Raw genomic sequence first — 20,042 nt, forward strand, 5'->3', positions numbered from 1 at the left:
ACCCTGGAGGCAGTGTTTTTGATGCATGCAGTTAACGATCTCTCTGTCCACCTCCTGAAACAAAACAGTCAAACTCTCTGTCCCTGGCTGCGGTAAGTTTGTGAGTCAGATAAAAATCTAAGTTACACCACAACTCCAAGCCAGCAGCGGGCCAAATCCAGGTTTGGGCCCCCCTCCACGAAACTACAAGTCCCAGCATGCCGCGCTCCGGCCTTGGCGGCCCCGCCCTTTCCGCGTCGGGTCGCACGTGGGCCCTGCTCTAGGCACCGCCCCCTCCCGGTGCCCCGGCGGCGGGCGCGCCATGGAGACCGGGTGCTGGTTGCTGGGCGGCGAGTTCGAGGACTCGGTGTTCGAACAGAGGCCGGAGCGGCGGCCTGGACCGCCGGCGTCCTACCGCGCCAAACGCTGCGAGCCGCAGGTGAGAGAGCGGGGCATGCTGGCCTGTCTCTGAACCCCTGGCCTCGGCCTCCGCGGGTCCCGGGCGGGGAGCACCTCTGGCGCCCTGTTCCCGCGCCGCCGCCCACGGAACCCAGTCTTCGCCGTACGGGTGCCAGCCGCCTCGCCCGGCCGACCCTGCGCCCCCGCAGGCCTCCCTTCCCATGTTTGGGCCCTCCCCGACGTGGCGGGGGCGTTTCCGGAGCATCACCCGGTAGGCCCGGCACACCGGGCTCCGAACTGTGGGCATTAACTCGCACAGGGCGTTTGGCGGGTGTCCCCCAGGCTCCCTATCCTGAAATCTTCAGTAGCTCCGTGCGCCCTCACTGAGTCTGCAGCCGGGCGGTCAGGGGCCCCAGAAATCCGGCCACCGCCCAGTTTCCAAAACCTGTCTGCTCCCCAAAAGGCGACGTCCCACCCACGGGCCTGCCCTTGCTCAGTGAATTCTCCCAGCCCCCGTCACCCGCGCTAGCACGGTCAGATCGCTCAGTTATATCCATTTCTTAGAGCGCAGCTCGAACGGCGCCGCCTCCAGGAAGTCTTTTCTGATTCCTCCTTCCAAGCCCACGTGTTTGTCTTTGAGTGCCTCCCCTCCATTCAGTTTGCATTACAGCACTTGTCAGTAACGCAGAGCTCTTTGACCCGGAGTGCTAAATGACCACAGGAGAGTGGGGGCTTAACCTTATGTCTTCCAGTGTCTGGCGGTTTTTGTTCATAACAGGAACAGTGAATAGTTTGAATTGGTAGAATATTACTTGGTGTTACTGCATATATGTAAATCTCATCTCACATATAAGAACTACAGCACTATGTGTTAGAAACTTAACCTGTTTCAGGCACCGTGCCAAGTTCCTCTACCTGTATTGTCTTTATTTTTCCTTAAAACCGTTGTACTTAGGGGGCGCAGTGCGTTGGGCAGCTGCCATCCGCTGAGGTCCTGATCCCAGGATCCTCAGCTCCCTGCTCAGCAGGGAGCCTGCTTCTCCCTCTGCCTGCCACTCCCCCTGCTTGTGCCCTCTCTCTGTCAAATAAATAAGTTAAAAAAAAAAAAAAGTACTTAAAGATGTCAGGTACTCGGTAATTGGTGAATTATGTTTGTTTTATTTAACTTACCTTTCCTCCTCATCACATACGGTCTTTCAGAGTTACCTGTAATGGTTGCTCAGGTACACTGAGAACAGGAAGGGACGTGGGAAGGCATGTGATGCAGCAGTAAAAGCCATGGTTACGAGAGAGGAGCCCGCATTGCAGCCTTCGCTTTAGCACTTGCCTTATCAAAGTGTCAGTGTCTTATGTGTAATTTGGGGAAAAAAAAAAGATTTGCTGGCTCACGGGGTTATTGTGGAGTGAAATGGGTGAGATACTTGGTCAGGTGTGATGTGTTGTGCACTTACAAAGTAAAATGCAAAAATCATTTGTCTTTAGGATTTGTTTGGTGTGTGATGCTGCTCATAAACTCAAAGAGGCCTTGTTCACATCGCGTTGATTTCCGTGAGTGTAAAACCAGGAGCTTGGGTCAGAAGATTTCTGTTGTCCCTGCTTAGATCCTCTGGGGGACCGAGGTCGGCGTTGTCCAGCCTCTCACCTCTTCATTCCAACCTTGCTCACAGTTCTTCCCTCCTTTCTCTTACCAGAAAGGGGGATTGGGAGCCATCCCCGTCTACATGGTTGCGGACCTGCAGGTTATGTCGGAGAATAGAAACAATCATCTGGAAGTCAGTTTTTCTTAATCATTTCCCCATGGGATCGTGAAAACTGGATGAAGATTTGCATTTGGGCGGTTATTGTTGGGATTGGCATTGTGACTGGCAAGCAGTAGAGCACGAAGGAAAATTATGTAGACTTTTGACTTACTCGGTGTTTCAGGGACAACAGAAAAACAGCAGGTACCAGCTTTCTTCGCTGTGATGGATCAGATGAAGGAGAGAAACCATTTTACTGAGATAATAGGAGGGAAATGATACCCAGGCAACACTTGCAGAAATAGAACCAAGCAATTTTGATGCGATTGTGGAATCACCACAAACACAGTGGCGTTTTCATAGCATTTACCTGGGGACAGACCACAGTCAGCCTCACTGTGTTTTATTGTGAGTAAAAGGGAGGTTGAGCTACTACTTTGAGGCTGGAAAAACTGGCACATAGACTGCTTTTTGTTAGACCTGTTTTCTCATCTTGACGTTCTTTACTCACTAACGGAGAAATCCCAGTCTCGCTTTCCTTTCTATCAGTAGAAAAGTGAATAAAATATTCCAGATGGGCATTTCCCCAAACTTTTCTTTTTTTTAAGATTTTATTTATTTATTCGACGGACAGAGATCACAAGTAGGCAGAGAGGCAGGCAGGGGGGTGGGGAAGCAGGCTCCCTGCTGAGCAGAGGGGTGGGGGCTCCATCTCAGGACCCTGGAATCATGACCTGAGCCTAAGACAGGGGCTTTAACCCACTGAGCCATCCAGGAGCCCCAAACTTTTCTTCTGCAAGTCTTTGGCGTTTGATTGCATGGAAACCTCCTTTCAGCCTTAATTTCAGTCTCTTTGGTTAGATTCTACTTTTGCTTTTACGACATTTTCATAAAAGCGTTATAAGTAAAGGTAATTCCTCTTTCCTTTGTCCTTTTCATGATGAATTGTCAATCCCTGTTCTAACCACTCTGAAAACGTCTCTACAGGGAAACCTGTCTCAGTCTAAAGGAGCAGTGGGAACTGTGCGAGTTAAAATCCAGCTTCCCAGACACCACGGCCCCATCTTGAAATGCTCTGTGTAGAACCATATAGGCCTGAGCTGCTTTTTCAGTTGAGACGTTTCTTACTATTGGTATGTTTATTACTTGTGATGATTTTAATGGAAACTGAGCCATCGCTAAAATTGACTTTCTTCTTGTTGGATGTTTTCCTTTGTGTCTCATCCTAAAGAAGTAGGTCAGTGTTTGAGATTGCATCAGTTACGTATGGGAAATTGCTTCCACTTGAGTATGAGGGGGAAAAGTATGAGTTAATTCTCTGTGATGTGCTATTTTCACAATTTCTAGTGGTTTTATGAAGAAACAGAGAGCGGTGATGATGTTGAAGCTCTAACACTGAAGAAATTCAAGGGGGACCTCGCCTACAGACGGCAAGAGTATCAGGTAGAGTTCAGCATATATAAGCTTACCCTACTTGAAACTGGCAATCAGTTATAAACAGTTACAGATAATCAGTTATAAACAGGTAATCAGTTATAAACAATGCTATCAGTTACAGCATATTAGTTATGAACGTGTTATTTGTGAGGGTGAATTTAATCTTCTCTGGTAAGTGTTTATAATCTCAGAATCCCCAGTTTCTTCCCTTTTCTCCATGGCTCTGTATCACTTACTTTGTTTCCTGTGGCTACAATGTAGGGATCTTTTTGGGATCCTTGCAGGTCTGTTTCCCCAGGTTCTATATCTCCCCATTCTGCGGTAGCCTCTAGCACACAGATGCCTCATGGAGTCACAGGAGCAGAGCACCCCGAAATGTGTAAGCAAAAGGAAGAACAAGTAGATACCAGGTTGCTTTACAAAGAAAATTTCATTTCTTCTTCACAGGAGTCTTACTGTTATTTTGCTGATGAGAGAAGGAGGGTTGTATAGCAAGTTTGTGGCAAAACCAGGATGCAAACCCCGGTCTGTTTGGCTCCAAAATGCTCTTCCTACCATACGGTGATAATTTCCGTGGTAGTAGCGGTTATATTTTCCAGCCATTTCCTTTCTACCTTTTAGAAAAATGGTACTGACAAATACTCAGGCCTTCCATAGTTCATTGTGGAGTCGGTTAGAATAATGCCTCTGCCGAGAAAAAAATGATACCTATAACTGAATCCTTTTCTCTACTATATATTTGTCTCTTTTTATCCCTTCTCTTCATTTCCTTTGTTTAACAAATAATTGGCAGAAAGCACTTCAAGAGTATTCCAGTATCTCTGAAAAATTGCCGTCTACGAATTTTGCCATGAAAAGGGATGTCCAGGAAGGCCAGGCTCGGTGTCTGGCTCAGCTGGGAAGGCACACAGAAGCATTGGAGATTGCTACAAACTTGGTAAGTGGTTCCATTGCTTGGTAAGTGTTCCTTTTGCTTTCCTGGGATCATTGAATAATTTATTTTCTAAAACAAAACAAAACTTCTTGCTAGCAGCAAAATCTGTGGCTTTGGATAAGTAGAAAATCGTCAGTGGTGTAAGAACTTTTAATGATTAAAGAGTTTGGAGCTCTAGACAGTCATTTTCTTGTAATATTTTTTCTTAAAATTCTTCCATTACCTGAAAATCTTGTAAAAAAAAAAAAAAAGGTTTTACTCTTGTTAGGAGTAAACGTTCAGAGTAGGAGGATTATCAGTAATTTTTTTCTTTAATTTTTTTTTAGATTCTATTTTCCAAAATTTCTATAATGAACTTTACCAAAAAAATCCTAAATATCATACTGAGCCAAGCTTAACGGCCTTTTTTTATTCTTAAATGGAATTCGCACAATCCCTTTTTTAAGGGATAAAGAAAAGCTGTTATTTGCAATTCTAGATTCTGCTTGTTTTTTTTTTCAGATGAAGGCATTTTTAATTTACTTCTGGCTTTTCTGTGTGTAAAGTTTATATGAGGATTGGTCTAAGTTGACCAGGCTTAGTTTATAGGTGACCAGTTTTCTTCCTCAGAGGGAATTAATGAGGCGCCCAGACACTGATCTTGAACCCTGTGGATCAGGTTGACCAGAGGTCAGCCTGAAGAATGCACGCCATTGAGCTGTCCTCCTTCATCTCATTAACTAAGAAAAATCCCTAAATTTACTTGCCGGTGGGGTTCATTGCCCAGGACCTCAGCTTCTTGCAGTAAGAAGAAACCTTGGAAATTGTCTTTAGAATGTGGAAAACAGCTGTGTCTGGCTCTTCTTTTTTTCCCCTCTAATAAATGTGCATTATTTCTTAAGCCGGAAGATGAGATTACCTTGTTCAGGAAGCCCACGGCACAGTGAACTTGGTGGGATTTGACATCGTTTGTTCTCAGTCTTCCAGGTCTGCAAATTAGCAGCAGCGTTGGGCCTTTTGGTACCTTTTTCTAGGCATCAGGCACCTGCCCTTCGTTCCTGTTCTATGCTCTCCTGTCCCCTCCCTCTTCCTGGCATCCCTTGCCTGTCCCCGCTCTGCTCCTCCCTGCCTGGCCTACTCATCAGTGCTGTAGTGGCAGCGGCGTCAGTGTCTGGAGAATGCCTGTGCTTCCTCCTAGCTGAGGAAGTCTGTTTCTGTGGCTCAGAGAAACATCTGTTGCCCATCAGATGCCAGGTGTCCAGAGCTTGGGATGTTATAAAACAGGAGGAAGGACCAGTCAGAAGACCTTCAGCTCCCCTGCCAGGACTGAAAACCGTCCATCAGGCTTCTAGGCACCCTTTTGGGGAAGGAACCAGCAGTGTAGGCCAGTGGGTCTCCCCCTTTCTTTGGGTCTCTTCACATGATCTCAGTGGAGCCCGCCGATTTGCGTAGTTTATCATTGCCTGGTACCCTGTGTTTTGTTTTATTTTTTAAATTTCTTCCCTATGTACAGACCTTTCTCTTTTGTTATTAGCTGTGGCCTATTTCTGTTTTTGTCTCGGTAGTTGTTGTCCTTTTGTGTTCTGTAGGGGACAGGTCGGTATACAGCACTGAACAAAATAGCTCGTCCGGGAGTGCCTGTGGGGATATGAACACTTTATGCTCACAGCTTCTAATTCATCTCTCTTCTTAATGATTCTTGGACAAAATTTTGTAATAGAACTTATTTATGGGGCACCTGGGTGGCTCAGTCGTTAAGCTTCTGCATTCGGCTCAGGTCATGATCCTAGCTAGGGTCCTGGGATCAAGCCCCGAGTCAGGCTCCTTGCTCGGCAGGAAGTCTGCTTCTCCCTCTCCCATTCCCCCTGCTTGTGTTCCCTCTCTCACTGTGTCTCTCTCTGTCAAATAAATAAGTAAAATCTTAAAAAAAAAAAGAACTTATTTATATTTTATTTCTTATTTAAATAATTAAACATCTTACCGTAACTGATATGCTCATGTGATAAGTTGTGGTTAAGGACATCGCTTCCGATGGTAAATGACTCTTTTAAATGTGTGCACTCTACCAACACTGATTTCAGCCCCACCACGTGCCCGATTCTGGGTTCAGTGCTAAGGTGATAGACTCCTGTCCATAGCCTACACACACACTGTTCAACGTGAGGGAGAACCCTAAGCCAGCTAACATGCGTCAGGCCTTCCAAAGTACCCTCCATCCTGTGCCTTCCCGTGTGACTGACTGTAGCTCTGCTACTTACGAGCTGTGTGACTTCAGGCAAGTTCTCTAACTTCTCTGTTGTGACTCAGTTCCCTCTTCTATGAAAATGGGGGTAATGATGGAATCTACTCTAAAAGATTGTCATGAGGATTAAATGAGTAAAGTGCGTAGACTAGGGCCTGGCTTATGTTGGCATTTAATAAATACTAACTCTTGTCATCATTATTGCATTTCAGAAGGAGTTGCATTATTCTGGAAAATCTCACAAAGTCGTTTAAATGGAATTTAACTTCCAGAGAGTTATTTACTATTTATGCTGTAAAAACCTGCCCATCAAAATCATGGTTTATATGTAACAGCCTCTACCTCAACATACATTCTCAATATGAAATGTTAACTATACATCATAAGACACTATAGCCTGGTTGTAGAAGGAAGGTAGCATTTCCTAAAGTCTGTATGTGCTAGTCTCCTTCCAAATAAAGGACATAAAGATGTATTCCTTAGTTCCTGAACATCTGTTATGTCCAAGGTGCTATGCTCTCTGCTAGGAATTCAGCATTGAATTTTAAAAAAAAACAAACCTTTGGGCGAAAAAAATGAGAGAAGTGAAAAGGCAAGAAACAGATTTTTTTTTTAAGATTTTTATTTATTTATTTGACAGAGAGAAAGATCACAAGTAGGCAGAGAGGCAGGCAGAAAGAGAGAGGGGGAAGCAGGCTCCCCGCTGAGCAGAGAGCCTGATGTGGGGCTCAATCCCAGGACCCTGAGATCATGACCTGAGCCAGAGGCAGAGACTTAACCCACTGAGCCACCCAGATGCCCCAAGAAGCAGATTCTTAACAATAGAGAACAAACTGATGGTTACCAGAGGAGAGGAGAGTAGGGTGGGGGGACGGGTGAACTAGGTGCTGGGGATTAGGGGAGTGTACTTTTGTTCAGGAGAGGGTGATGTACGGAAGTGTTGAATCACTCTATTGTGCTCCTGAAACTAACAGCACTGTGTATTAGCTAACTGGAATTAAAACAGAACTTAAAAAGAAAAAATTGTAGAAGTTTTCCGAAGGGAAAACTTCATAGAATTTTATGTCAGAACTGAATGAGGTTGAAATAAATGACTTTTAAAAAGTAAAACAAAAAAAAAAAAACAAAACAAAACCCTTTGGAACCTAATGGTCTGTTAGGAAGGACAGAGTGCAGAACAATAATATTAATAAAACCAGATCTGTTCTGTCACTGGGAAGGTGCAGTATCACCAGATAGGTCAAACGGAGCTTTATTTTCTGTATTCTCACTTCATATATAGATAGAATATTCCCCAAGCTTTCACTCGCTGGCCTGTTTCTTCAGGCTGCACACTGGGGAGTTTTACTTGTACTTCCTGCCCAGTGTAGCTGTGTGCAGAAGCCTGGTCTGGATATTAGTAGGCCAGGTTTTCTTTAGACTTAAAATTAACTGAAAGGTAATTTTAGTCGGCCATCTGCTCTCCACAGACTAACGTAGAAAAAGAAACCTTGTCTTCCCTAACCCACAGCGCTTTTGCCATATGGCAAGTTAGGCAAGAGGTGGTGGCTCTGGTTAAAGAGACTTGAAAAGCATTTTCTGATCAGAAGGAAACCAAGCAACCCCTTCTGGCCAAAAATAATTGGCCTTGGTAATGGTTACCAGGGACGGCATTTGGATTCAATTATGATGCCGCATGAAGCACTGAGAGCTTCAGGGCTATCCTGTTTAAGATGTCTAAGCCAAGTCAAATTTGGAAATGGAGTCCATTTGAATCCTCAAGGAAATTACCATTTGGATTTTTAGAAAGCCTGGAATATTAAAATGAACCATTAGCCCAGGGTAAAGAAAAGTTGGCTTGGGTCTTTCAGCTGTCTGGCTAAAACAATAAAGATTACACTAAAACTTGAAAATAAACTGACATTTATGATTCTGGTGCTGAATTTCATCAGGCTGCTGTCATATGAATTATGCTTCGGTTATGACAGGATGTTTGGGAGTGTCTGGTGGTTATTTCGGTAGGTGGTATGTATTTCTCTAGGTTTACAGCTTCAAGCAGTTTTCTCTACTTGTAGCTATTGAAAGATATCTCTCATTTCCAACATACACAACTTGGGTTTTTAGGCATATCCGTTTTTACATGGAAAACATTCTGCAGGTTAAAGTTTTTAACTCTTGCGCACCTGGCTAGCTGAGTAGGTGGGGTACAGGTGTTGATCTCAGGGTTGTGGGTTCGGGCCCTGCATTGAGCATAGAGATTGCTTAAGAATAGAATCTTAAAAAAATAATAAGCTTTTTAACTTTTTTTTTCTCCTTAGGAAAAGAAAGCAACTAACACAGACCATTTAACCGCTGTGCTCTACCTCCAGTTGGCTATTTGTTCAAGTCTGCCAAACTTGGAGAGAACAATTCTCTGCCTACAGAAACTAATTTCTTTGCATCCTTTTGATCCTTGGAACTGGGGCAAATTGGCAGAGGCTTACCTGAATCTGCGGCCAGCTCTGTCAACATTGTGTGCATCATCTCAGAAACAGAAAGATTTCACCTCCAGTGACAAAACTGCCGAATCCTCCTTTCCACACTCAGGAAAAGACTGTCTTTTGTGTTTTCCTGAAACACTGCATGAGAGCTCTGTGTTTTCTGTGGAAGCAAGCAGCGGTAATAACCGGAAGAATGAGAAAGCTCTGAAAAATATTCCAAACTGTATGGCAGTAAAGAGAGAAGCAGTGTTGCTAGAGGCTCAGATGAAAGCATGTGCCTCCTTTATACGAACCAGGTAAATGAAGAAAGGATTAAACAACACACGGTACTAGGCCGAGGATAAAGGTGTTATTTTTCTGATTTTAAGCTTCAAAAAGTCCTAGGGTAGAATTTGGTATGTTTTTGAGATTTTTTTTCCCTATAGTCTAGATGGACTCCTTTGAACATGTCCTTTTAATATGTAAGATTTAGAAACATAACCGTATTTGCTCAAGAATATGATTTGTGTCATTACTCAAGATAAAATGTTAAAATTGGAAAACATTAAAATTAGGAAAAGAAAATTAAATGTATAAAACAGTGACAAAGGGGAAGAGATTTTATAAATAAGGTATTTTTCACTCAGGTTCCACAGAAATCTACTAAAGACAAAAATTTGCTCTTATGTTTGAATCACTTTATCACTTTCACTAAAGTGATCACTAATCACTTTCATTAATAATATGAATAAACAATGTTTACCTCATTCTACAGAGAATCCCCATGGTTTAGGGACTCCAAATACTATAAATCCATATTAGTAAGAGTTTAAGGGTAAAAAAGAAAAAGGTTTAAGGGAAAAGGGAACATACACTTGACCAAATTCTATAATTTATGAGAGAAACAGATTCTCTTAGGTCCCAAATGATGCCAAAAGTGTGGTGGTGGTGGGGTTATTGCTGTTGTTTTTAACTCTGGAGAATTCTAGAAACATTAACAGTGAGGCTTACTGAGAAGTGGTATCTGTGAAGCAAATTGTAAACTTTATTCAGCAGATGTTTCGTGTTGACTGCGTGACTTTGATTCAGAAGTACGTGAGCCAGTGGTTTGTATGCCAGGCACATGCTGCGTGCTGGGATCATAAGGATTTTCAAAAGAGGCCCTTTTAGGGGCGCCTGGGTGGCTCAGTTGGTTGAGCATTTGACTCTTGGTTTCGGCTTGGGTTATGACCTGTGGGTCATGGGATCGAGCCCTGAGTCAGGCTGGGAGTCTGCTTGAGGATTCTCTCTCCCTCTGCCCCTCCCCTTGCTCGTGCTCATTGCTCTCTCTCTCTAAAAATAAGAAAATCTTTCTTTTTTTTTTAAAGGCCCTTTCCTTTACAGCACTCAGTGTGTCGAGGACACTGGATGTGTAGTCGGTGACAGGCGGCACAGGCGCTAACGGCGTATTAGTAGCGGCAGCTCTACGGGGACAGGAAACAGGAGCTGTTCAGTGTAGCAGGAAGAACACTTTACCGGGGAGTGACGCTTCTGCCCAGTGTTTCTGGGCACCTTCCTCAGCTATAGAGAGAAGTGTGTACTAGAGCTTTGCATGCACTATTTCATTTTATTCCTCACCCCTCCCTGGGGTAGACGTTGGGATCCCATGGTAGAGACTAGGAAATGAACTTAGTGTTATGCCCAAAGCGGCACAGCTCTGAGATGCTGCCATGATCCGGACCCCAGGCCTTTGATTCCACAGCTTGAGTTCTTTCCGGGGTATCTTGCTGACCCTGGAATGTTCCCCAGATGAGAAGAGGCAGGCTAGGTAAAGAGGAAGAAAGCACAGGACGGGTGTCACGCGGTGTCGTCACACAGTCTGCTGCAGTGACAGCAGTGTGGGTGGTGGAGTGGGAGAAGTGGGTGGCAGACCACAGGCCAGGACGACATCGTGAGGGGACGGAGGGGTTTGGGAGTCAGATCTCATTGTAAGGATCTAATAAATTGACACTGAGCGAGTGAGTGTGGCCTCTTCCACTCGCTAGCGGTCTGACCTTGTACAAATTATGTAAACTCTCTGCTCTCCAGTTCCTTCATGTTCATCTTCACAGAGAAAATGGGAAAGGCCTTCCTCCTGGGGTGGTTAGGATCCAGGCGTCTGAGGCTCTGGGTGTAGCGCACGGTGTATGGGAAGCATTCGGTAAGGGGCGTACTTCCCCTAGCGGAAGATGCTAAATGTCATCTTGAAGAATTTGGTCCTTATATTGAAGGCTGGAATAGTATTTGAAACTTTTAAATGTCCAAGCAGTGTGACAAGAGCTGTGATTTCAAGAGAGATCTGGTGGCTGGGAGGAGATTTGGGAGGAAGGAGTGGAGATCGTGTGTCACCAGTGAAGGCGCTGTGGAGTCATCGGTGGGTGGCGGCGAGGACCTGACCTAGGATCGTGCAGTGGTCAGGAAAGGAGGAAACGGACATCAGTGCAGGATGGGATGGACAGAACTTGATGACCGGCTGAGGGTGTGGGAAAGACAGGGATGGGGGAGGGGAGCAGAGGAATCCAAGACGAGTCAAGAGTCTTCCTTGGGTGTGTGGGTGGATGGTGGCACCTTTTGAGAGACAGGACACACGGGAGGAGGAGCAGAGCAGACTTAGGGTGAAAGTAAAGATTTTGGTTGAATGTGCTGAGATTCAAGGACCTACAGGACATCAGTTGGAGCCTTTCCCTCGGAGGAGTTGAGCTCAGAAGAATGAAGCTGGAGATGAAGGAGTTTCAGGAAGGAGATCAGCAACCAGATGATAGTGAGAAGTCAGGTAGGATCAAATCCAAGGAGAGGATTTGACAGTGAGGAGGTCATTTGCAGCCTCTGAGAAGGCAGTTTGAGTAGTGATGAGTGACAAGTCCCAGGGCAGAGGGCTGAATGAACATGAGACGGACGAAGCAAATGTAAGCTCTATTTTCTTTGCCTTTTTAAAATTTTATTTTATTTATTTATTTGAGAGAGAGAGAGCATGAGCAAAGGCAGAGGGAGAAGGAGAAGCAGACTCCCCACTGAGCAGGGAGCCAGATGCGGGGCTCCCCAGGATCATGACCTGAGCCAAAGGCAGAAGTTTAGCCAACTGAGCCACCCAAGGACCCCTAAGCTGTATTTTCAAGTCCTTTCAGAAGCAAGAGGGGACAGCAAGGACATCAAAGATAAAAGGGGTCACAAATGTACATGCTTCCAGAGGCCAGGTAGTAGCATAAGCTGGTTTGAGTGAGTCAGGGGAGTGTGGGTCAGAGCACGCTTTCCTTCCAGACTCTCCGGTGACTTCCCGTTGCCCTTACATAAAGGCCCTGCTGCTTTCCGGGGCCTCCGAGACGGTGACCTTGCCTTTCCCTTCTCCTACTTTACTATGGGTTTTTTTTTCGCTCTGTTCCAGCCATAGTGATCGTCATGATTTTCAAACACATCAAGCTAATTCATGTGTCAGCGTCCCCTTCCCTCAGATATTCTGGCTCTTAGCTTGAGTGATGACTTGGAAAAGCCCTCCTTCACTGTTCACCTGAACAGCGGGTACTTAGCCACCCTGCTTGGATTGATTGAGTGATTGATTGATTTTTTGCCTAACACTCCTCACTCCCTGAAGTCCTCTTCCTTGTGATCGCTCTCCCTCTGTTCCATGGAGCAGAAGCCTGTTTTGCCTGCCAGGATCTCCCAGTGCTTAGAGTAGTGGGTGGTTCATTCGAGACATGAAATGAGTGAACAGGAGAGCTGAGTGCTTGTGGGAATAGAAATAGGGACCAGTGAGGCCTGAGGGAGACTGGAAAATCGACACATTCAATATACTTTAAAAATATCTATTTTTTTGAGAGAGAGAGTGTGACGTTGGAGTACACAGGAGCCTGGAGGTGGGCAGAGGCAGACTCCCCGCTGAGCACAGAGCCAGCATGGGGCTCGATCTCACCACCCCGAGATCATGACCTGAGCCGAAATCAAGAGTTGGCTGCCCAGCAGACTGGGCCACCCAGGAGCCCCCACATTCAGCACTTCAGCAGTGAGGAGAAGGAGCCGTGTGCCCAGGACAGGAGCGAGGAGGAAGGAGAAGACCAGGCTATGCTCATGACGGGAGGTTCATGGTGAGGCAGTTGCAAGGTGGGCCACCAGAGGCTCGTCAAAGACCTGACCCGGCTTTGGGTAATGAAAGTCTGCTGGAGGCTCTGACTAGTCCTTGAGGTCAAGTGACTCTAGGTTTGGGGGATATAAGGGGTCGCAGAACACAGACTTCAGAGGAGCACATACCAGCATTTTGGAGGAGGAGCCTTTGATTAGGAAGCTCATTCCTTTCACTCCGGATTGTTTGTGCTTTCAATCACTTGACTTCTACAGGAAGCCCTTTGGAGGTTTTTCTCCCTAAAGATCTCTTTGCGAAGCGTTGGTCTAGGAATTTTAGAAAAGATGACTCTCCAGCACAGTTTGCTCAATTTGCTCAAGTGGGAAGCTTTTTAGGGATTCAAATGAAGGTGAGTCTCCTGCTCTAGCCGGGTAGGACTCCCACCCAGCCGAGTACCCGTGCTCCCGCGAACCCTTCCTCGCCGCTTTCTCTTCCCCGTCGCCCACGTGTTGGGACTTGCTGTTTTCCAGGCTCTTGCTTCAGCTCACCCAGGCTCAGCAAACATCGTTTGCTTTGGAGAGGAACTTAAGGACTCAGCAGGAAATTGAAGATAAAATGAAAAGGTTCAGCTTCAAAGAAGACACTTTGCTGTTGATAGCTGAGGTGAGTGTTCACATGAACCCTAGGGGTTCATGTGAACCGAGGCATCAGAGGTATTTTTCCTGGCTCCGGTACCATTTTTTAAAAAACAACCAAATCTCTTCTGCTGAGGGACTTTTTCTCTGCTTTACGTGGCTTTTGATCACTTAATCCGCGAGAGCAGCGTGGTCGTCATCTTTCTCCCGCAGCGTGCTACGGTCAGGGGCTCTGTTTCATTTTCCTGTCAGTGCTGCTTAGTCCCGGCCTGCTCGCACATCCTAAGTGCCCGATCATTGTTTTCTGAGCGCTGATTGAACGAATGAGTGAATGTTGACGTTCTTGCGGCGTTTCTGTATGTTTTTCCTCCATTTTTCTTCATAACGCTCAGAACAGCCTTTGGGACCCGAGCAGCTGGGAGTGAGGCTCGCCCAGGTTGGGACCTGCCTCGGGCCGGATTTTGAGCTGCGGCAGGAGACTGAGCCCCCGCCCACTGCAAGTCCCATTTTCTTTCTGCTCCACCTTTCCACTAGCTTGGTGGTCGCGGAGAAATTCAGATGTCAGGGTTTTTTATTTTGTTTTTGTTTTTAACCTTCATTAGCTTTTTTTTCTAAAGTGATGTTGAAATTACTTAAGATAGCATTTGGAGATGACCTGGGTTTGTATTTAAGTTGCTCACACTAGTTCCTGTTAGTGTGTCACGGAAACGTGATCGTTCAGGTACTTCTCCCGTGAAGTAAGTCTATAACCCTGTCCACGCTAACGTCACTCCCTTAAGAAATACTTCCGGCACATCTAAATCGCCGGGCTCCTTTCTTCCTTCTCTAAACTAAGCACCCACTTGGGCCGCTTTTCCCTCTCATGGGACCGTGTTCTCCTGTCTCTTCTTTGTGAGCCTTTTTCAGCCTTTCCTTTGATCCCACAGACAAGCGCAGCGGATGGCCCGTCGCTCCCAAGTTTACCGTAGCCTTTCCTTAGGCCTTGTTTCCCTTCATCTTCCTGGTGTTCACAGCTGCTGGCCGGCCCCTTTTTGTCTCCTCTTCCCTTTACTTCCGAGGGACCCCAGCAGTCTGATTTTCCCCTGTATTCTTAATATTCCTCTTTCTCTTGGAATTTCCTCGTTTCCCCTGTCTCTTAAGGCACGGCGTTCCCCGAGGCTCCGCTTAGCTTCCCCGTTCTCTCCGCCGTCCCCCGCAGGAGTCATAACCCCCCTCATGGCTTCGGCCGTCCTGTCTGGGCCGATTACCCTCTCACCGGGTATCTCTGGCACCACCTCTGAAACACTTGTCTCACTTCTCAGACGAGCCACCTCCTAAGCGACACATCCGAAGCGATGACGGATGATCCTCCTGTCTCTTCTGGTACAAAGTGTCTAAAACGGAGCTGCTCGTCAGAACAATTTCCAGTCAGCCTTCTGTCAGTATCTGGCAGAGAGGAGTTGGAGAGAACCGTCTCTTCATTCTAGACTTCGTTTCTTCATCAGTCCCGGCTGTCATTCTTCTTCTTTCCAGAGCTGGGACCGCGCTCGCTGTGAGCCGTCTCCGCTCTCCAGTCTCCAGTCTCCCGTCCAGCCGGCAGCCAGCCGCCCCCCCTTCGGGCCCACCTTCCGTTTCTCTCGCACCACCAGCCGCCCCGTCCTTACGACCTCGTGCTCGGCTCCCAGTGACCTCCTGGCTCGCCTCTCCTCGCTTCCTTGCTCTCTCCCCTCAGGTCTGTCGGAAACCCTGCTGCTGCTGGGGGTTATCTCACGACATCGCTTTGAGCATGTTACCCGCGTGCTCAGAAACCAAGTGTGTCACCGTCACCTTGGAGGTCAGCTCTAGTGCACGTGCCTCCACGTGATATCCAAGGCCTTCCAGAGAGTAGCCTCGAACTTAGGACCTTGTAATTCCCTGACGCAGATCTTCTGCATCCTTCTAGACTCCTCTGCCACGTCTGACAAACTTGTCGTGGGTTTCTCATCTCCACCCGCTTACTGTTTCCCATCCTCAGAGCCCACCAAGGTCCCACATCCTCTAGGAAGCTTTTCCCTGAACGTCCCTGTCTGGCAATGGCTCCCTCCTCTGAGCTCAGGGAAAGTCACTGCTTGAATAGATAGCACTTTGCCCTCCCCCCCCCCCCGCCCCAAAATACAAGAGTATGTCTTGTCTTTTCAACTAGATTTTAGGTTTCCTTATAAGCAACTTTATGCTTACAAAGACATCCTTACAAGATGTCTCGAACATCTTCATACTCCTTCCCATGCGCAGCAGACCTGTGGACTGTGTGGAATAGTAGTTCTCCACCTGGACGATGCACGTGAAGTACCTGTGGAGCTTTTTTAAAAAGATGTCTGCGCCCTCATTGGGGTTACAGTGTACATTTCATTTTGTGCTCTGTTAACCTTACTTTGGGACATGAGCACGACTCTGTGTCCTTAAATTTCCTTTGCTTGCATACTTTTTCTTTTTATCATTGTTTTATTGGAATTAGGATCCAGGGGCACCTGGTAGAGCATCCATCTCTTGATTTCCGGGTTGTGAGTTTGAGACCCATATAGGGTCTTGAATTAAATTTAAAAAAAAGTAAAATTAAATTTAAAAAAAAATTTAAAGGATCCATATAAGATCCACAGACTGTATTGGGTTCTTCTGTCTCTTACATCTTTTTTATTCTATAATAGCTCCCCTTTTTTGCTTTTCTTAAGGTAAAAAAATATGTATAACATAAAATTTGCCATCTTAATCATGGTTTAGTGTACAGTGCATTAATTACATGCACAGTCTTGTGCAACCATGAGCACTATTTCCAAAATTTTTTCATCATCCCAAACTAACTCTGTAACCATTAAGCAATAATTCCCATTCCGACCTCCCTCCCAACCACTAGCAACCTCTAATCTACCTTCTGTGGCTATGAATTTACCTCTACTAGGACTTCAAATGGTGGAATCCTATAATATATGCCCTTTTATGTCTGGCTTCTTTCACTTAACCTAATGTTTTCAAGGTTCATCCATATTGTAACATGTGTCCAAACTTCGTTCCTTTTTATGGCTGAATAATATTCCACTGTCTGTACATACACAACGCATTTTATCCATCCATCTGTTGATTGGCACTTGGATCGTTTCCACCTTTTGGCTATTGTGAAGAATGCTGCTGTGAACTCCGGCATACAAGTATCTGTTTGAGTTCCTGATTTAAATTCTCCTGGATGTGTCCCTGAGAGTGGAATTTGCTGGGTCCTATGGTGATTCTGTTTAACTTTGTGAGGAATCGCCAAACTGTACATTTCACTTTATACTCTTGTTATTTTTACCTAACACTGTGATATGATCATGACCCTGTATCTTTTTTTTTTTTTTAAGATTTATTTATTTATTTTAGAGAGAATGAGAGAGAATGCACATGGTGGGAAGGGGCAGAGGAACAGGGAGAGAGAAACTCAAGCAGACCCTGCACTGAGCACAGGGCGCAGAGCCCAGTGTGGGGCTCAATCCCACGACTCTGAGAACACAACCTGCATCGAAACCAAGAGCCGGATGTTCAACCGACTGTGCCACCCAGGCGCCCTGACCCCGTTTTTTAAAATACTGTTTGAGTATGTGCTTTTTCATGGCCGGATAGTAGTCCAGTTTTAGCTCTTGTCATTTATTTACTTAAGTCCTCTATATTGAACATTTAACAGATATAAAGTACCTATTTTAATAAGTCTTTGCAAAAAAATCAGTGTATGTATTCGGTCCTTTTAAAATAGATTATTAGGAATAGAATCACTAGGTTAAAGTATACAGACATTTAAAAGACGTGAAGCCCATTTCTAAATTATGATTCAGAAAAGCTGGTTCAATTTACATATCCTGTATGAGAACACTGATTTTCCTTCTTCAAGCCTAGATACTAGGTTGAACCATGTGAAATTTTCAATAGTTGATCATTTTGACTTATAAAAATAATTTTATACATATTAACTTATTTTTCAGAATCTGTGATTTGAGCGATAAAAGCGGCACTTTTCAGTGTTCGTTTACTGGTTTGATTACTCTTAAGATGAACAGTTTTTTCACATGTTTATTGGCCATTTATATTTAGTGAAATACCTAGTCATGCTTTTTCTCCCTTATTTGTAATTTTCTGTTTTTCTTACTAATTTTTTAGAGCTCTCTCTCTGTTGGGCTTACTCACCTTTTATATGTTGGAGTATTTTCTGAAGTTTATGATTTTTTTTTGTATATAGAAGTTTAAAATTTTTTATATGGTCAAATATTTTTGTAGCTATATTGACAGCTGTGAATGATGTTCCTGCGAATCCCTCTTTTTGAGATATTGCATTATTTGGATATTACTCTTATTCAGTTCTCTTTTTTATTTAAAAAAAAACACTTTTGATGTTATATCCCATATTTTAAAATACTACATTTCGTCGAGTCCAAGAAATCATCAGTTGTAAGACACATCAGTATTTGATGGGCCAATAAAAGAAAAGTAGGATGCCATTTATGCTGTGACACGTGTTGTAAGGTACCTCTCGAGGTCAGAAATGTTAAAATACAAGACAAACACTGTCTTAGAATAAATGAAAATACCAGGCTTTAATAAAGGCTGACAATTGCCTGGTTAAGCTATTCATCTCATTAGCTCTTGCCTCAAATAATAAGTAGTCTTTGAAGATCTAAAGTCAGTGGAAACCGTTCTTTGAATGGGCTTCTAATGCATTATAATTGGAATATTCATGAACATATTGGATCTCGGGGTTTTCAGGAAACTTAGACGTCATCGAGTCCAAATCCAAGTGACTTGAATTCCCTTTACAGCATCCCTGCCGGATGGCTCCCGGACCTTTCGTGCCAACAACAGGAAATGTGTTAGGACTTACTTTTAGTTCACTGTCCTTACCAAAGATGGGCTGATCACTTAGCGGGTTCAGGGGCAACCTTTCTACAACTTAACTTTTGCACGTCTTGTGAGAGAAATTAACAGAAGATCTGGGCCTGATCCTGACCAGTAGGGAGCAGTGTTTTGCCTGCAGAGGGCAGGCAGGTGCCTCGGGGCCTGGAGGTTGCGGTGACAACATCTCCAGAGGGACTGAGGCTCTCTGGGTCAGGAAAGGGCAGGCCCAGCTACTTGCTGCTCGCCTGTTTGCTGCCTTTGACTTCCGTGGCGAACTTCTAAGAGGAAGAAGCTGTGCCCCCACCCCCACGCCCAGCAGCAGTGTTGTGCCCAGACTCTGCTTTCTGGTGGTTTTATGAGGGGGGAGAAGCACTCGCAGATGGGTTCTGGCCAGCAGAAGGTGATCTTTGATTTAAGAATGTTGGCGGGCCACTCTCTCTAGGCCGAACAGCGGCCACATTAGTGTTTCAGTGATGTGTTCACTCAGGGGAGGATAAGAGGGGAAATACGGGGTATTTTATTTCTGTAGTCCTTGGATCGAAACATCTTTTCAGTATGTTGGAATCCACCCCCCCCACTACCCCCCGCTGCCAGCGGCTAAAGTATTTCTGTGGTTTGGTTTAGTTTGGTTTGGTATGAAATCCTTTACACTCGATGAATAGCATAGTCTTCCACCCTTTTTATTGGGACAGGTTTGTGTTTTTTTCCCCCCTCCTGCTGCAGGTTATGGGAGAAGATATCATCCCAGAAAAAATAAAAGATGAGGTTCACACAGAGGTGAAGTGTGTTGGCCCGACAGCCCTGAGTGCCCTGGTGATTGCATCTTCGAAAGAATTCGAAGACAAGTGGTTCAGGAAGATCAAAGACCACTTCTGTCCCTTTGAAAATCAGTTCAATACAGAGATACAAATCTTGGCTTAGTGGCCCTTTAAAAAACAAGAGAAAACATCCTGTACTGTTTTAATTGTCCTTGTTTATTTCAGAAAGAATCCACTGCTAATCATGGAATATAGTGAATTTAAAATGATTGTTTATGTATTATAAAAACAGCTTTTCTTATTTCTACTGTGTTCAGTTTCTTATTTCTACTGTGTTCAGTTTCTTATTTCTACTGTGTTCAATTTCTTGATTTGTTTTGTTTATGGATTTTTGCCATTCACTTATCTTAGACCTACTATCCCTTTAGAGGATATCTTTTGGGAAAGTGTATAAAAGAGGCTCTTAGATATTATATTTTTTTGAAAACACACACTATTATTATCAGCAGTAAAAGTATCCATTGTTCAGGTAAATTCATCAGGAAAGAACAAGAATGG

At 44.9% G+C, this 20,042-nt stretch overlaps 1 protein-coding gene across 4 annotated transcripts; it reads left to right on the forward strand.

The window, feature by feature from the left end:
* Positions 1 to 281: 281 nt before the first annotated feature.
* Positions 282 to 19,787, forward strand: LOC308340898 (uncharacterized protein C8orf76). Of its 4 annotated transcripts, none has more exons than XM_080800382.1 (7): positions 282 to 418; positions 3,105 to 3,250; positions 3,465 to 3,560; positions 4,348 to 4,491; positions 9,007 to 9,464; positions 13,750 to 13,882; positions 19,450 to 19,787. In XM_080800382.1, exons 2-7 carry the CDS (start codon positions 3,188 to 3,190, stop codon positions 19,645 to 19,647), a joined length of 1,092 nt encoding a protein of 363 aa, XP_080656508.1. In that variant the 5' UTR covers positions 282 to 418; positions 3,105 to 3,187; the 3' UTR covers positions 19,648 to 19,787. The 4 variants fall into 4 exon arrangements, with proteins under 4 accessions (XP_080656508.1, XP_080656510.1, XP_080656507.1 ...); XM_080800383.1 differs by lacking the exon at positions 282 to 418 and adding an exon at positions 2,142 to 2,321; XM_080800384.1 differs by lacking the exon at positions 3,105 to 3,250 and having other exon boundaries at positions 285 to 418; positions 19,419 to 19,787.
* Positions 19,788 to 20,042: the final 255 nt, after the last annotated feature.

The sequence above is a fragment of the Martes martes genome (assembly GCF_963455335.1).
Source record: "Martes martes genome assembly, chromosome: 4".
NCBI classification, from domain to species: domain Eukaryota; kingdom Metazoa; phylum Chordata; class Mammalia; order Carnivora; family Mustelidae; genus Martes; species Martes martes.

Bases quoted from the DNA above. Each gene is read 5' to 3' on its own strand.
- LOC308340898 (XM_080800381.1), top strand. From the start codon at position 302: ATGGAGACCGGGTGCTGGTTGCTGGGCGGCGAGTTCGAGGACTCGGTG. The intron at 419-3,464 runs GTGAGAGAGCGG...CACAATTTCTAG, and splicing joins CCAAACGCTGCGAGCCGCAG to TGGTTTTATGAAGAAACAGA. The intron at 9,465-13,749 runs GTAAATGAAGAA...GCTGTTTTCCAG, and splicing joins GCCTCCTTTATACGAACCAG to GCTCTTGCTTCAGCTCACCC.